Raw genomic sequence first — 17923 nt, forward strand, 5'->3', positions numbered from 1 at the left:
TATGAAATCCTTGGGACTCCTAAAAAAATTTAATTTTATTGTTCTCGTTACGTGAATGTGTTTCGAGAAACCCAATCGGACATTTGAACAACTTATAGTTTGTAATAACTAGCATTGAATAAATTATTTAAAGCTGAAAAGAACATTTGCTTTTTAGGTAATCTTTATATAAACTCTAAATAACTCTAAATCTGTCTAACGAAATTTTAAAATTCTTGAAAAATTTTAAATTTATCATTTTCACTATATATATGTGTTTTAAAAAACCTAATAAATTACCTGGGTTTTTTGAATATTAATACTTTTATTTTTATTGATTTTTTTTCAGTTTATTTTATTGACCTGAGAGAATATTTATATGGTCTTGCTATACAATTTGAAGAACTATATCTATTCAGAAAATTCCATCCAATGTCAGTGGCAAATTCGTAGATAAAACATCAACAAGGACTAATAGTGGAAAGCACCCAGCTCCAACATATTTAGCTGACAGTTCTCCTGATGATTTCTTCAGGTTTTGCTTCTTCCCGGGTTCAACCAAAAAAACATCACCTCCAGTTTCATGGCCACCTTCTAAAATCTATATTCAAATGGATCTGATCTGACCAGTTACCCTTTACCAATTCCAATTGCTCTCGTTCAAGCCATAACAGGTTTCTTTCGTTTTTAGGTCCCTAAAAAATTGCAGCTTTCATTGATTTCTTATCATTATCTACTTATTCCAGTCCTCATTGAACACACTTTTTTAATAAAAAACCAGACTTCCACAACAAAATTTTAGTCCGAAAATTTAAACTCAGTTTTACTGAGTCTTCCAAGTACCGCCCATATAGAATCTTGCTCCTTTCTTGCTAATCCAGTCACTTCGTAGATCAATTTTGTTATAGACTAGAAGTATGACTTCAGGTACGAGACTACCAACATGGAAAGAAAGAGAGAACAACAAGAGAAGAGAAAGGAGAAGAAGAGCCATTGCAGCAAAGATATTTTCTGGGCTAAGAATGTATGGCAACTACAAGCTTCCAAAACATTGTGACAATAATGAAGTCCTTAAAGCCCTCTGCAATGAGGCTGGCTGGACCGTCGAGCCCGATGGCACTACTTTCCGTAAGGTACTTTTCTTTTTACTCGTTTATTCACCATCTGTATTTCATTTCTGCTTAACTTTGGTTTTAGGCTTTTAGGTAGCCAAAACTTGAAAAAGTAACAGTTTTCGTGTTTTAATTTCGTTTAATGAAGAAACAAAAAAAGAGAAGTGATTAATTTTCTTATTACTTGAACATGAATTCTGGGTTACTTCTAGTTTGATTAGTTTTGTCTGTTTAATCGCATTACTGTCCTCTCTGTGCATTTTAGAATCATTCATGACTCTGTTATCACAATAAGCGTTGGAAACCACAAAAATACTATGAACCCAGCTCCTGCATTTCATGATTATTGCTCAATTTTGCTTAAGCTAGCTTGGCAGTGGTTACTTTAGGTGTTAACTGGGTGGGGCTAGTTGTGGCGCATATTAACATAAGCTTGACATTGCATGCTAACGTGCGCCGGTTTCTGTTGCCGTAGCGGTGGCGTTACTGAGGTATTTTTCTTCTCTCTAAAGCTGGTGTGATCAGTGGGGTTAGATTCGTTTGCTGATTTTTTTGTATCGCCTTTCTGGGGTTTATCTCCAGCGCACGTTAGATCGTCAGCCTTGTATTTTATTGGCTGCTTTTTTTATGAGTGCGGTGTTCACCGGCGTACGTTAGATCCGGTCAGCACTGCTTTAGCGATCTTGTTTCCTTTTTTAGTCTGGGTGATGTCAGTGTTTTTGCTTTCTCGCGTGAACCACAAGATTCTCTCTTTTCTTTCTTCTTTCCTTCTTTTGCCAACCAACTTTAAGACTCACTTTGGTCTGTTAGAGAGAACATGGAGCAGCAGCACAGACTTCCTAAGAAGACCAAAATGCCCTTGAAAACAACATGAGAGCCGTAGCATGTGGATGGGTGGTAAAGGGTCATCTTGACTGTAGGGGTCTGGGGCTCTCTTTCATAGATTTGGTTGAGCTGCTTTTAGTTCCTTGCCAGTAGAAATGCAGACCCTTTTTTCAGTTCTGTTCAGTTTCCCATTTGGGAGGTGTTTCTGCTGGTGATAGTGTTGCTGCTTCTTTTGTGGAGTTCCACTGGAGTTCAATTACTGTTCATCAAGTTGAGAATAAATTTACGTCAGTCTAGTAAATAATGTCTGTTGGGCTTGGAGATTGTCAAAATACTTGTCTTGTTGGGTATGCGGGTCGTTTTAAGGAATGTTAAAGATTGTCAGGTGATCTCCTTTTAAAATGAAAACCTATTAGATAATATCTTCAAATATAATTTATATAATTCTTTAACAAGAAATACAAGAATAATGGTATTTCCTGAGCTGAAACTCATTCATCCAGATGTAGGTGGGTAAGTCCAGGGGAAAAAAGACGGCAAAATTGTCTCCCCATCTATATGACATAATCTAGAGGAATGAAGCATTGGGAAGGATGCAGTAGTGGATTATAGAGGAAATTTATGGTGATTGTTGAGAGTAGTATCTGTATCTTGTGAAGAAATGACCTGCGGAAGTGAATTTGTTAAATTTTTAAAAATGTGGATATTTAACCTTCATCCACTGTTAGGTTTTAATTGTTTATCTATACGTAAACTTGCTGGCTTATTTCTCTAAATTCACTTCCAATTCCATGCCAAAATTTCCAGCTGCTCTGGTCATTTTATAAAGCCTTCTTCAGTTGTAGACACGTGTTAGAGCTCCTATCTTTGCATCCTGACAGTGCTTTGTCAAATGGCATTGGAAACTGACTCGTCCCTGTTACTAGTATGGTTGAAACTTTAGGCGCTGTTCTTAATTTGGATATTGGCATGCACCGAGGATATGCTTGTAAGGCTGGAAAAATATAATTTTTCATCAAAATAATGTTACTTGTTTTTGTTATTGTTTGGCATATTCTTTGCAATAGCCTTACCATTATCACTTCGTCAAGTGATCTGTGGTGAACTTTTTATGACTTCGTTAATGTTTTTTCCAAGCCCCTGGTTTCATCGTTTTTTTCTTTCTTTAGGGATGCAAACCTGTAGAACGCATGGACATTCTTGGTGTTTCTGCAACAACAAGTCCATGCTCCTCGTACCACCCTAGCCCTTGTGCTTCCTACAACCCAAGTCCTGGATCCTCTTCCTTTCCCAGTCCAGCTTCATCCTCATACGCTGCTAATGCCAATATGGATTGCAATTCCCTCATACCATGGCTCAAAAACCTCTCATCGGCATCTTCATCAGCTTCCTCCTCCAAGTTTCCTCATCTATACATCCATGGTGGCTCCATAAGTGCTCCTGTTACTCCTCCTTTGAGCTCTCCCACTGCTCGAACTGCTCGAATAAAAGCTGACTGGGAAGACCAATCTATCCGCCCAGGCTGGGGTGGGCAGCACTACTCCTTCTTGCCATCTTCAACTCCACCGAGTCCTGGCCGCCAAATTGTTCCCGATCCAGAATGGTTTAGGGGGATTCGAATACCACAAGGCGGTCCAACATCTCCCACATTCAGCCTAGTTGCCTCCAACCCATTTGGCTTCAAGGAAGAGGCTTTAGCTGGTGGTGGATCCAATGGTGGATCGCGCATGTGGACTCCAGGTCAAAGTGGTACATGTTCACCTGCCATCGCAGCTGGCTCTGATCATACAGCTGATATTCCCATGGCCGAGGTTTCAGATGAGTTTGCATTTCGATGTAATGCTACTGGTCTAGTGAAGCCATGGGAAGGAGAGAGGATCCATGAAGAATGTGGATCAGACGATCTAGAGCTTACGCTTGGGAACTCAAGAACCAGGTGAGCTGGCATGATATTTGATTAAATAGATCAATTCTACTGTTGTTTACTTGAATCTTGTTGAAATGCAGATAAACAATTGCAAAAATGAAAATTCCCGAGTGAGCTTCCTTGCATGAACTCTCATTCTGTGTTTTTACTACTGAGTTGTATAAGGGATCTTGGTGAGTAATTAATTAGCCGTTGCTGCTCTCTGCTTGTTTATTTATTTTTCACTGTTTGCTTTAACTTATTTCTAGATAACACATAGAGATAGTGCTTCAAAGTGAGACGTGGTTTCACCCTTTCACTTGGTTAGTTTCACTCTAAATTCTATTGGAAGAACTGCTTCAACCGGTCGTCTTCCTTCAGTTTCTGGTTTGCCATTGAAGAGTAATGCTCAGTGACTCAAGTGAATGGAATTGTAATTCAATGCTTTTTGTGTATTCTTTGGCATTTGTATTGTTCATATTATCATTTTCACTTCCGTTTTAGCTTTTCTTCATTACCCTTGTTGCGCTTTCATGAAGAAAAGATTTCTTTTCAATAGATGACAGAAGGGTAAATTCAATCCTATTATTGCAAGTAGAGAGTGGGTGAGCTATCATCAAGAAACCACTTTATAGAAAATGATGACTGTCTCGGACCAGATCATTACTAGCTTGCCACCTGAAATCAAGAAATTAGAATGGCCAAATGTTATGTCTTTTTGAATGTATCGAATATCTTTTGACCAGCCCTGTTCGTGTGGTGCCACGTATGATATCTGACCAGGAGTTTTCGTTGACAAGGAGTGTGCAACAACCACAAAGATGGGCTTGGCTTGGCCACTTCGCTTTAACAATTTTTCAAAGTTTTCAATCAAGTCTTTTACGAGTCCATTCTTTGCCTTATCACGTTGGTTAGACCATCAGTTCTTGTCTCCAAAAACTACGGAATTGATTCAGGTTTTGATGTCCTCCACCTAAGCATGTTGGTGATGGAAAATGGCTCAGTGCGTTTGTGTGTGTGCGGGCGATAGTGAGAGAGACAGTGAGACCTCTTACCTACAATCGCAAACGCTGTGTTCATCAGCGATGAATTATAATGTGGAAATTGTACAGTTGCAAGTATACTCCTTTCAAGTGAGCATCCAACAAATGCACCAGCGTTGTTGATCAGAACATTAATATTGATTTCCTTCTAAAGTAGCAGCAGCAGCTGCGGCGGCGGCGGCCTCCTTTTAAAAAAATCAAATACCATCTGGAGATCTGCAAAGAGAATTACAGAACATGAAGATCGACATAAGCAGAAGGAAGTTAAGGAACAAAAGATAAGAATTTATGAGATGGGAAGAGCGTGTGCTCAGAAAGCTAAGTATATCACTCATACTTGATGAACAACGCAACAGTCCCATCCTTGAGGACTGTAGTCAATAGATTATTTCCTGAAAACAATCAAGAGGCTATGCATGGACCAAAAAAGAAGTTTTACTCAAGAAGATTGCAGCTATAATTTGAAAGTAGCGCCGCGATGAATTCCAGGGTAAAACGAGGTTTATCAAAAAAAAAAAAACATAGAAATACCTTTACTGCAACAGTAATTAGATTGGTGGCTAGGGTAGTGCTGCATGCTGGACCAAAAATTTTTAACATGAAAAAAAAGTTTGGGAGATGACTAAAAAAACAACGTCGAATAGTAATATTAGGAAATAAAATAAGATTAAAAAATTATTAACCCTTATTAGCTTTTTAAACTACAGTTTATTATACTAGAAGCATTATATATGACAAAATCATGAAAATTAATTCCTAGAAAATAAAATATTGAATGATAAAATTAAAAAAAATCCAAAATAATAAAAGCCAAAATAAAAAGATTAAAAATATAAAGCAAAAAAAATCAAAAAAATGAGGGACAAAATGAAACAAAAAACACTATAAATTTGGTTTGAAGGGTGAAATTATAAACAATAAAAATTTTATAAAAAGGTTAAGGAAAAAAATTAAAAAATTAAAAGAATAAGAATCAAATTGAAAACATTAGTAAATGAAAAAAATGAATATATAAAATTTTTCATCGTGTTGTTTTACATAAATTTGTTTTTCTAAATGTAATAAAAAACCTTATACACGCATCTAATTAAATAAATCAAGAACCATTGTATAAATAAATTAAAAAAATCATTAACGATAAAGAAAAACAAAATTAGAAAAATTAAGAGTAAAATATAGATCATGATATTTAATATCGCAACAAGGGTCATTTACGCGGTTGTGTTTATTAAAATTAATTTGTAACAGAAATGGACATGCATATAAAATTTATTGAAAAAAAAGAAAAAAAAAGTATTTAAAATATTGTAAAAAAATAAATATTTTTTTAACAAATAAATTTAATATATATAAATATAAAAAAATCATAGATGAATTATATTAACCTCTTCAAAGATTAAACACATCCAATATAATTAAAAAATAATTTTTATTTTAAAAAACAAAATCACAAAGAATGAGCATTAATGAAAATATAAACTTAAAATTATTTTTAAAAAGACATAAAATATTAATTTTTTTTTTTAAAAAAAGATAAGAATGAGGTTAGGAGCTGTTAAGTTAGACGAAACACTTGATCTATGAAAAAAAGGCTCGTGTGCGGACCTTTATTTTTTTATAGTTAATGGAGTGGACGACATGTTGTTCGCTTCAATTTATTTTGAAAAAAAATAAATAACGCGTTATCTAGAGCTCTCTATAGTGATTGAAAAAACAAGGTTCCTGATTTTTTTTTTGAAAACTCATTTTTAATTTATTTTCAATCCAAAACATCTAGAAAACACTTTAAGAACCTTGTCAAACCAATCCATGACCTCTAGAAAATGTAAAAAACTATCTCAAAATCCAAAATCAACCTGAACAACAAATCTTCTTGAGCTCAAATATGTTTTTTTAGGCTCTTTCAAGGTAAAAAGAAAAAAAAAACCATCTTATTTGAACTTCTTTCATCACATGGAACTATTTGTCACAAAATCAATTATTTTGGTAGTTGGAATCGTCGTTACGTCAACTTTTTCTTTTTACATTGGAATCTAATGAGCCCCTTTCTCTCTTCCCATGAAAAAATGATTGAAAAATAAAGAAAATAAAGTTTGGTAACAAAATTAAATTTTTTAAAATCAAAGGGACCAGTCATGTGATAGATAAAAATGATGAGAGACTAAAACATGTTTTTTAAATAAATTTCAAAGTCACTGTCTATTTTATCTTTTTTTTTCAATTCAACCCTCTTTTCCAAAAAAAAATGTAACAAGATGCTAATTTGATCTCAAAATGAAGTAATTGTGTAAAATAAATGTTGGAAGATCAAATTAAAAATAAAAAATCTATTTCAATCCACAATAATATATGAGAAAGTACATAATAACAGTATAATCAAGAGCCCTTCTAGTTTTTTTTTAATAATAATAATAACAACAACAATAATATTATTTACGTGTGACATTTAATCGGCAGAAAGATTCACGTGAACTCTCAATATTCAAATAACAAACATGGAGCAAGAATCTATACTTTACTGGTTGGGGTTGGTTCCTTTTACTCCATTCTGTTTTTTGTTTTTGGAGAAAAAATTATGGCAAGAACCATTCACACTAATTCAACTCACATCACTCTTTATTTGACCCATTTAATTTATTTGACATGATTATTATCCTGCAATGGCGCAGATCCATAGCTCACATATATAGAACACGACCACCTTTGACAATAATCTGTTACCTTGTCCTCAACTGATGCCCCCTCTCCTTAACCTTAACATTGCTAAACCAGCTTCTTTTACCCTCATTTTCCCTCAAGACGTGCATCATTAGATTCTCATCTCAGCTATTCCTCACTTTATGGACAAGCTGCTTCTGACAGTCAGAACTCTTAGCCATGGAGATGGGCGGACATGCACTCAGCAAAGGTGCATCCAATCTCAAAATCCCTCAATCTAATGCAAACCAATTGAGAAAACTTTGGGTCTAATATTCAGTGAAATTCAGACTCATAATTCATATGTATAAAATAGAGTCCCGAGGTGTTCCTGAATTTCAGATGCAATCAATCCGAAAACCCTTCAATCCAAGGCAAAGCAGTTGAGGAAACATTAGAATTAGAATTTTCTTTTTTTTTAAAAAAAAGATAAGGATAGTTAAAACACTATGACCCTACCACTAATGTTTTTACCATATTAATTACTCTTTTTAAAAAAACTCATATGCTAACGGATAAGGGTTTGATTGTGTGTGCAATAAGATAATTTCGGCATTTTCAAATTGCCGAGGGCAAGACAAATATTTTTCTTTTTGAATACACAATAAAATAATATTAATACCTTCAGAGGTTAGAAATTCTTGGATGCTATAGTGGGTTATATTTGTACTTTTATATTAAATGTACACAACAAAATAATCAATTTGCCTTTATAGATAAAAAAAACACAATTAATTGACAATGAGGGGTTTTTCATCTTTTTTATTTGACAAGCATAGTAAAAATAAATACTTATCCTTGAAGTTCAATTTTTTATGTCTGGTTGTGAGGGTATTTCTGTCATTGTAATTTTTGTTTTTTCATTGCTATTGGGTAAAGTTAGGGGCATTTTGATCTTTTGATAGATTAAAAGCATTAAAAAAAATTGTTGATGTGTTAGCCGCTATATCATTTTTAAAAAATACATGTGGATGATTTTGGTGGCAAAAAACACTGTTCTAGGACAACTTTTGATTCTTCTCGGTGTTTCCTCCATGTACCCACTGTGTATACACCAAACGGATCTCCGGTTTGGCTCTAGCAACCATTTCTTTTTCTTCTTCTTCTTTTTCTCTCTATTCTTTGATGTTTACACCTGCCTTGTAATTTTTCTAATCAGCCTTTTAACTTCTCTTGCTTTTTGATTTAGTCCCTGGTTTTTTGGTTAATATTTGTATTATTTGAAATAATTTATGAAAATAAATTTATTTCAATTTCATCCTTATTCAATTTTTTCATTTGTCAAATTTGGTCCTTATTCTTCTAATTGCTATTTATATAATTCGAGTCTTTTTTATTTAGTCCTTGGTCTTTTGGCTAATATTCGTTTTATTTTAAATAATTTATCCAAATGGTATTTTTTTTTAATTTTATCATCATTTAATTTTTTTCATGTGTCGAATTTGGTGTTCATTCTTTTTATTATTATTTATATAATTTGAGATACTTTTTAGAATTGAATTTCTTTTAGATTTCACCCTTTATTTTTTTTTTCCTATCATATTTTATCCCTCATTCTTTTTATTGTTATTTTTTTTGTTTTGCCAAATTGTTTAGGTTGGTATTTGTTTTTACTCAATTTCATCCTTCAACATTAAATTAGTTTGGATTTGAACTTCTTGGTTAAGCCCATGTCTAGGATTTTATAGGTTACAAATTTGGAAAATTAATCCAGCTCTAGAAGATTCACCCGTGATAGATTTGGTTTTTTTTATCATTTTTTCGAGCTAATGTTTTTTCATTTTTATCCTTTGAAATTTATTTAAATGAAAATTAGGATTTAATTTTTTATTTGCAATCTACCTCCATTGTTTTGTCCTTCATTTTTTTTTCAATTGGATTATCTGAAAATTTTTTATTTGTTGTTCTTTGTATTCACAAAGAATTTTTCTTCTTGAATTAAATGCATGCCCCATTTAGATTTTGGTGCGGTTCAACCCCTAAAGTTTCAAATTTCCTATCATCTAGTCCCTATTAATTTAGAGATTCACATTTTAGTACCAAACTGTATTTTTTTTTTAATTTTCAATCCATAAATGTTGAAAGCGAAGAGGGAAAGTCATTGTTCTATAAGGATTACTATTGTCATCTTCAACTTGCACGTTGTCAGCACTAAAAGTTGACATAACCATCATTTCTATCATGGTCTCGTAAGAAACAAATGGTTTTCCGTGTGCATACCACCACAAATATTCCTCTATAAACCTTTTTTTTGTAAAAGATGCATCGTTACAATATATGGATCGAGAAACTTTTTATTTTTACACATCTTGCATGGACACGTAATACTCTGATTAGATATTTTTACACATCTTCTATTGAACCTATATCAAATAATGATGACAACATATATTAATTAACTACGTTAACTAAATAAATTTGCAAAAATATTGGTTTCACTCAAGATTATTCAACATATTTTAATAATTCTCTTAATTCATTATGAATTTTTTACGTAGATATAAATTTATACACATTAACAGAAATTACAACTCGAAAATAAAATTAACAAAATCTAAAACAAACCCGTTAAACAAGCCATTATTTATTTCACCACAAAACACCTAAGTCGGTAATTCGACATAAGTTTCAACAATTTACAAACAAATATAATTTTACAAAATCTAAAACAAACCATAACATGTACAAATAATAAATCCATAAAACAAGTTTGCTAGAGAAAAAAACAATAAAACAAGTAAACACCCAAACAAAATACATATACTACAAAATATGCAAAAAAAAATTAACATTTTAAAATTTTGTTCAAATTAAAAAAAAAAAGATAGATTTGCTTGCTTAAGGTGGAAAATCCTCAATAAAAGTTTAATCAGAACACGGATGCTGACAAATAAAGTTTTATTGTGACTCAAAAAGTTATGGGAGGTTGAGTTGTGTTGAGATTGAGGGAAGTTGTTTTGTTGCATAGAAATTTTACAAGGAAAAAGTAGAAATGGGGGGGAGGGGGAGAGGAGGTTTGAGCAGCAAGTCATATATTAAATATTACCGATAGATTTATCGACGGTGACTCCATCGGCCATTCTATCGGTATTAATACTATATCACTGTATGGTTTGCCTGTTTAAATTCCACTGTAATTCTACCGATAACTACATCTGTAAAAACTTACATGTCATTGCATTGTTTGGATTTTTTTATTCCTTCTATTCCGATTGCGATTCCCTCGATATACACTGATGATATATTTTCATTGGTATTTACCGATGGGGTTAGTGATGGAAGAAAAATTTGGTCAATAAATATAACAACAAAATATCAACGAAAAAATCTGTCAATGTTTCTGTTTGTATTCACCAATTTTCTGGTGATGATCACTGAAAAGTTTTTAGGAGAGAAAAAATGATTGAATAGCAATATTCCAGCAATAAAAAAGGTCGAGATTTGTGTCAACAACTTTTTTTCTCGAAAGTGGTGCAATATGGGTGATGTTTCTCTATGAACATGCCAGAAAACTAAATTAGGGTTTGATTAAGTTTTTACATTTGTTTGATTTTCATTTTTTTTATAATGATTTTGGGTTTTTTTGGGATTGGCAATTGGCTTTTTGAGGTTCATATGGTGTTTTTAGGTTCATATGGTGTTTTTAAGGTTTTTTTCATGTGAAAACAATCTAAAAATTAGGTTTTGGGTTCAAAAGCTTGGACCTGATTTTTTGGTTATGAGAGATAATTAGATAATTTACCAACAAGCGATGTGTTACTCGATTATTGAAAAACAATTGGAGCATGTTGTCCACTTCTTAGAAAAAAAAATTCCAAGTGCAAGCCTAGACTTTCTGCCCAGGATTTTTCATTAGAGATCAAGTACGTGGACCTAGCCTTTCAGGCTCATTAAGGGCTAACCTTTCTCTTATTTTTTAAATTGCTTTATTTAGCTTTATTTTTTTAAATAGTGATCGATTTATTTACATTTTTTTTAGTTTCATGATGTTCTAAAAAGATTAATTTAATTTGTCTATAATTTGTTTTGTTTTATATTACTATAAATTAATTGTCTTTATATGATATTTTTATAAAATAAATGAAAATTAGCCTCTAAGATGAAATAAATGAAAATGCATAAAATAAAAATCAATATAAAATATTATATGTGCATCTATCTTTTACGTCAACTATGAATATTAGCTTTCTAGTTTCCACTTTAGTTTTTAACTAGTGTTAACAATTTTTATTTATTTATCAATTCATAAATTCTTTTATTTCATTTTATAAAGCATGAAAAATATATTTTTATTTATTGATTAAAACTTTTTATTATACATGAAAATCCATCCATAACACAATCGTTTCCTTCTATTGCATTAAGAATTAGCTAGATTGAAATCCTACCCGCAACGTAGAGTGAGTACAAGGCTAGTTGTATCTAAAAGCAAACAACAATTCAAACTCGAGTTTCATATTATAAGAAACTCTAAAAGGCATGGCATAAAACTGTAGGATTTTTCACTGTGGACCAAGAATCATTTCATTGTGAACTCATTGTGTAAAATTTTCTATTTTTGTTTTAATTATGGTCATCAAACTTGTTTTTAGGCGATTTCATCCTTTGGTGACTCAATTGAAGGATAATTGTTTCAAATTTGTAAAGGAAAAGGAAGAATGAAAGAAAAAAGATTAAAATGAAAAGGCAGGAGAAATTCGGAGGCAATTTCAAAATTGGATTGAAAAGTTCACTTTGGTTCTCCTACTTTCGACTTATAATTTCTTAGTTCCTCAATATTTTGTAAATTTAATTTTGGTCCAAAATATTTTTTTTTTAATCTTTGATTTGAGAGAGGAACTCTTGGTTGACATTGATTCCAACAACAAAAAAACACTAATTTTGGTGTTAAATGATTCCATTCAATTAAGAGAGTTTAGTTTAGGTGTTTTGTAACAACTCAACTCTTAAACGTATTTTTCAATCAATTTAGTTATTAATTAATAATAAATTAATTTTTTTTAATTTTAATTTTATCAAAATTCCAGCAAAGTTTTTATTAAAATAGAACATACCAAGTTATTGATAATTTAATATTTCACAGACAAAATTCTCAACCTAATGTTTCTGTTTCCTTGATCCAATATCTCCGGTACCATTTCCACATCAACACATTTCCCACAAGTTCATTACTTTATAAAATGTTAACATTATATATATATTAACCAACCACACATCATATACTTGAAAATATGTTGTTGTATATCAATCATACAATTATAACACAAAAATTTCATGTACTAAACATTTAATTCACATATATTTACAATAAAAAAATTAACTATACTAATTACATCTTCATAATATAGTATTCATACATGTCTTATAAGTCCAAAATAGACCTAATGTTATTATATTACATGAATTAAAACATGAAGTATTCTACTCTTGAAGCTAACGTGAGGAACTTGAAAATAAAACAATAAATAATATAAATAAATTAAGTAAATAAAACAATTCCGACAACAAAGAAATAAAACAATATTTTTACTTTTATCTTTTCATTATTACTACATATCATTTACTTAATAATATAATAATATAAGTATCATTAACTTAATACTGATATCAATTTTTGAATTGATATCATTAACCATTTTCATCTCAATATAATTAATAAAAAATATACTGTTCAAATCACCTGGTATCATTAGCCATCAATCCATTAGTCAACTAATCAATAAATGTCGATACCAACATACTAGTGTTGATATCATTAGTCTTTCCTAATTTTTCAGGAATAACTAATCAATAAATATTAATGTTAATATTTTTGTCTTCCTTTTCATGACTAATTAATAATGCTGATATTAATACCCTTGTAATGATATTATTAGTCTTCTCTATTATATAAAAATGACTAATTATAAATGCTAATATCAATACCCTTGTAATGATATTATTAATCTTTTCTATCATTCAAAAAAGACTAATAATAATATCCGTCAAGGAGCCTTTGACACACTAGCTTTCATTATCAGAATGACTAATCAAATTATAAATCTTTATTCTTATTCCACTAATTTAGTTATTTATATATCAAGTCACATCAATGACAATTCATTTAATAATTAAAATAATTCTACCAATAATAAAAACTAGGTAAACACCTATTTGCTGCTAGGAAGTCGTAGTACCTGTCCCTACCTGTGATCATGCTATCAAGGTATTTCCTGTCAATACATGACTATATCATCAACTCAAAAATTTTGTTACTTCATTCTATATTAAATTTTTATTACAATTAGCTATAAATCACTGTTCAATTATTTCTTCAATCTCTTCTTTTCCCAATTTCCTTAATTCAACATAACTACATACAATTAATAACATAATTTATTAAATCTATTCATAATATTTACAATTAACCCAACTCCTTATAAATAAAATCCACGCATTCCTTCCATTTTTCTTTATCATGCAATTTCATTTAATTTCCTGCATTAAATACTTTAATTAACCCATTAAAATTCCCTCCCAAACATTATGTGTTGGCCGATAGTTTCGAAGTATAAAAAAGCATTTATTTTTTCTTCAATTTATTTTAATTAACACTAAACCCATTAAATCTACATGCTAAAAAACACTAATTACATTAAAAACTTTATCAACATCATATCCACTCATTAAGCTAAATTTCTTAAAATTATAAACCTAACTATCACCTCTAATCCCATCACAAACATCATTATTTTTAGTAAAAGAAATTCTCAACTTCAAATCACAATTAATAATAAAAAAAAAAATTGTAAGCGAAACCTTTTTATCCACTTTCCTCTCTCTTTTTTTTTTCTCCCCTTGTTGCCATGACTATCTCTCTCTCTCAGATCCCCTTCCTTTTACTTCTCCTCACTTGATTTCTCTTTATTTAGTGATTAAGAGGTTTATCTCTCACAATTTCATAAGATTTTCCTTTTATTTTTCTTATTTTCCCCAAGTTTTTTCTAAGATCTCTCAAGTTTTTCTTTCCTTCTTGTATGGACAGCCATGAGCTTTATATTCATACCTAACAATTTCAAAAATTCCCTTTATGTCTCTCCTTTGTAACCTTTCAAGTTTACCAAGTAACTTAATTATCTTAGATTTTATTACTTAATTTTATGAAAACTAAGCTGAGTTATTTTAAATTTCATTAAATTATCTTTCAATATTTTTTTCTCTACTTAACTCATTTCCATTCAATTTTTATTCGTGCTTTTGTATTTTTTATTTTTTGACAATTTTTTGTATTTTCATTTTTTTTAAATAATACCTAAACTTTTTATTCCAAATCTTTTAGTTCCTTATCATTCCCTCAGTGTAAACATTTAATTTATATACTCATCATAATATTTATTTCTTTGGCTTATTGATTTTTTTTTATTCGGGGTTTACATGTTTTTTTTTTGTCTTTTCCCTACCTAAGATGATAGATATAAGTTTGAGAAATTTTTGAATTTTCAAGTTGATTTTGGATTTCTCGAAGGATTTTTGGGTTAAAATTTGATCTTTTAAAAGAAAAAAATTGAACACCCAATTTTCCAACAACCCCTGGTCACCAGAAACTAGTTCTACAAACAACGAGTTGTCTATATCATTTTTAAAAAATATATTAAAGGGTGGGTGACCTATGGTCCTCCCTTGAATATTAAAAAAAAATAGAGAGAATGATGCCGTTCGTCCTATAACAGTGGGACAAAGGACCTTGCTCCTAGGCTAGACATGCAAGCCAGGCCTTTTTATGGGTTGGGAGCATTGGCAGGCTCAAATGCCTGGCTTATTTTTTTTTTAATTTAATGTGCTTTTAACCCTAAAAAAATAAAAAAAATAAATTATTTCATCATTTGTTTTTTAAAAGGTATTTTGTTTTTATTTGACTTGAAAGAAACCTTGTAAGTTGTTATTTGAGTCCCAAACACCAACCTTAATTTTTTTTTGAACTTGTTTTTTGATATAAAAATAATCTCATGCATCTAGTTGACATATAAATAAATAAAGAATAATTTTGAAAATAAAAAGCTATTAAATCCAATGGGATACATGAACTAAATTGCAAGTTTAACAAGTTAACCTTAGTTAATGCGTGTCTTTTTTTTTTTAATTAATTTTTTTATTTTTTTCTAACCATCATAATTTATTTTTATTTGCTTTTTATGAGTTTATTACAGTCTTATGACCAAGGTCACAAACTTAGTTAATTAACTCAATTTAATCATATCGATCTAAGATATTGTTGTCTTAGTATTTTTTTAAAAATATATTGTTTAATATGCATTAGATTCTGAATTCATGATTAACTTTTTCTCTCTTTTATAAAGCACATTAACTATGCTTGGACTTTTTTTTTCATTAAAAAAAGAGATTAATTTGACTATTTTTTTGTGTGTTTTTCTTATAATCTGATTCAATAAAAGATTGATTCTAAGAGATAAACTTATTCAACACAACTAGGTCCGTTATTTATATTACGATAGCATATATTTTGATACATATTTATCTCTTAATTTTTAATTTAATTTTTAGTTATTATTAATAATTTTCTTTCTTTTTATTAATTATCACAAATAATTTTTGATTTATTTAAATAAACACATGCGTTTGCAATTATAATTTTTTCTAGGTGCCAAATTACAAGTTGTAAACTTTTGCACATTCTTTTTTCTGCGCTCAAAAAAAAAAAAAAAAAAGCCAGCCCACAACTACGCGCATACCAGATAGTTAGTGTGTATACCTCTATCCTATGATAACGATGACAAAGATGCCAAAGGCTAAAAATGTTAGACTATGTAGCATGCATCCGACCATAAAATCTGTAATTTTCTTGAACAAAAACTAAGGCAATGATCCAATGTTTACTATTGTTCTGAGCTTGACGTAACCGTGGATCAATTTTTGCTTAATAAATCTCGTTAAGGAATTGTCTCTCTAAGCTACACATACATACATATTTATTGGACTAGGCCATAAACTTGATAAAAGCATCATAGTCTATTAATTTTAAGAGGTATAACGCAACTGGTCAAACTTTAAATTTACTATTTAAAGATTATCAGTTCGAGTCTTACAAATCTCAGAGTCACTAGAAGCTTACATGTTCGTTAACTTCAGGGCCCGTGAGATTAGTCGAGGTATGTGCAAGCAGGCCCGAACATCCACGTTAATTAAAAAAACATGAAAAATCTTGACCCTTTGGATCTCAATGTTTATTTAGAAGTTGTTTGGAAGTTCTATATTAGTTATTTTTTAAAATGTTTTTATTTAGAAATATATTAAAATAATATATCTTTTAAAAAATTAATTTTAATATTAGTATATTAAAATGATACCTAAAACAAAACTAATTTTTTAATAAATACTTTTAAAATACAAAAAAACCTAATATATGTCTGTTACTCAACTATACTCTTCAATACTATATGACATGAATTTATCAACAAAGATTGTTTTCACCATCTCTGTATTTGGCAAGACAATGATATACCAAGACCCTCCCATCCATCGGCTCACCGAGCCAGCTCCATCATTCCCTGACAAGGTTGCAGCCTTGGAATCATGACCACCTTAAAGCCTTATCACGATGTCAATTACGTTGGAACTAAGGATTACTTTTGCCCTTTTTTGAAATTACTATATTTGTTTATTATTAGAAAAGATAATTAATAAAAAATATTTTTTAATTAAAAAAATATATATTTTGGTCAATAGAAAATACTTTCCGGTCAAAGAAAAATTTAATTTTGTTTCTAGAAAAATATTTTTTTTTTGCTGTGTTTGTTTTCCGGAAAGTGGTTTCCAGGAAATCACTTTCCAAACTTTTATGTGTTTGTTTACCATTAGAAAAGTTGGTCAATAGAAAACACTTTCCAGTCAAAGAAAAATTTGGCTTGGTTTTCAGGAAAGTGTTTTCCTGGAAAATTTGGGCGGAAAACACTTTCCGGAAGTTGTGAAATATTAAGAAAGGTTATTATTTGCTGATTATATCAAATTTGATCCTCAAACTTTTAATTGCTATATATATATTGTTTTGAATATTTATTTTTTAATTTCATCTCTTAAAATTTAATTTTTATATTAACTTTGGTCCTTATTTTTATAATTGCTATTTGCTTTTTCCCTATCATTTTTTTATTGAATTTTTTTATCTATCAAATTTGGTCCTCATTCTTTTAATTGTTACTTATTTTATTTGAAATAATTTATGAAATGTTTATTATTATTATTTTAATTTATTCATCTTTTATTTTTTTATTTTTTATTTGATCTCTATTATTTTGATTATTATTTATTTTATCTGAGATAATTTATGAAATTATATTTTTTCTCAATTTCATTCTCATTCAACT

At 30.2% G+C, this 17923-nt stretch overlaps 1 protein-coding gene across 3 annotated transcripts; it reads left to right on the forward strand.

Annotated features, from left to right (window-relative positions):
* The first annotated feature begins 448 nt into the window (after positions 1-448).
* On the forward strand, positions 449-4325 carry LOC133691154 (BES1/BZR1 homolog protein 4). Of its 3 annotated transcripts, XR_009841615.1 has the most exons (4): positions 454-1112; positions 3086-3852; positions 3924-4016; positions 4092-4325. XR_009841615.1 is itself a non-coding variant. In XM_062111522.1 (3 exons), exons 1-3 carry the CDS (start codon positions 897-899, stop codon positions 3925-3927), a joined length of 987 nt encoding a protein of 328 aa, XP_061967506.1. In that variant the 5' UTR covers positions 454-896; the 3' UTR covers positions 3928-4325. The 3 variants fall into 3 exon arrangements, 2 of the variants coding, with proteins under 2 accessions (XP_061967515.1, XP_061967506.1); XM_062111522.1 differs by having other exon boundaries at positions 3924-4325; XM_062111531.1 differs by having other exon boundaries at positions 449-1112; positions 3086-4325.
* The last annotated feature ends 13598 nt before the right edge of the window (positions 4326-17923 follow it).

Source organism: Populus nigra, chromosome 1, assembly GCF_951802175.1.
Source record: "Populus nigra chromosome 1, ddPopNigr1.1, whole genome shotgun sequence".
Lineage (NCBI taxonomy): Eukaryota > Viridiplantae > Streptophyta > Magnoliopsida > Malpighiales > Salicaceae > Populus > Populus nigra.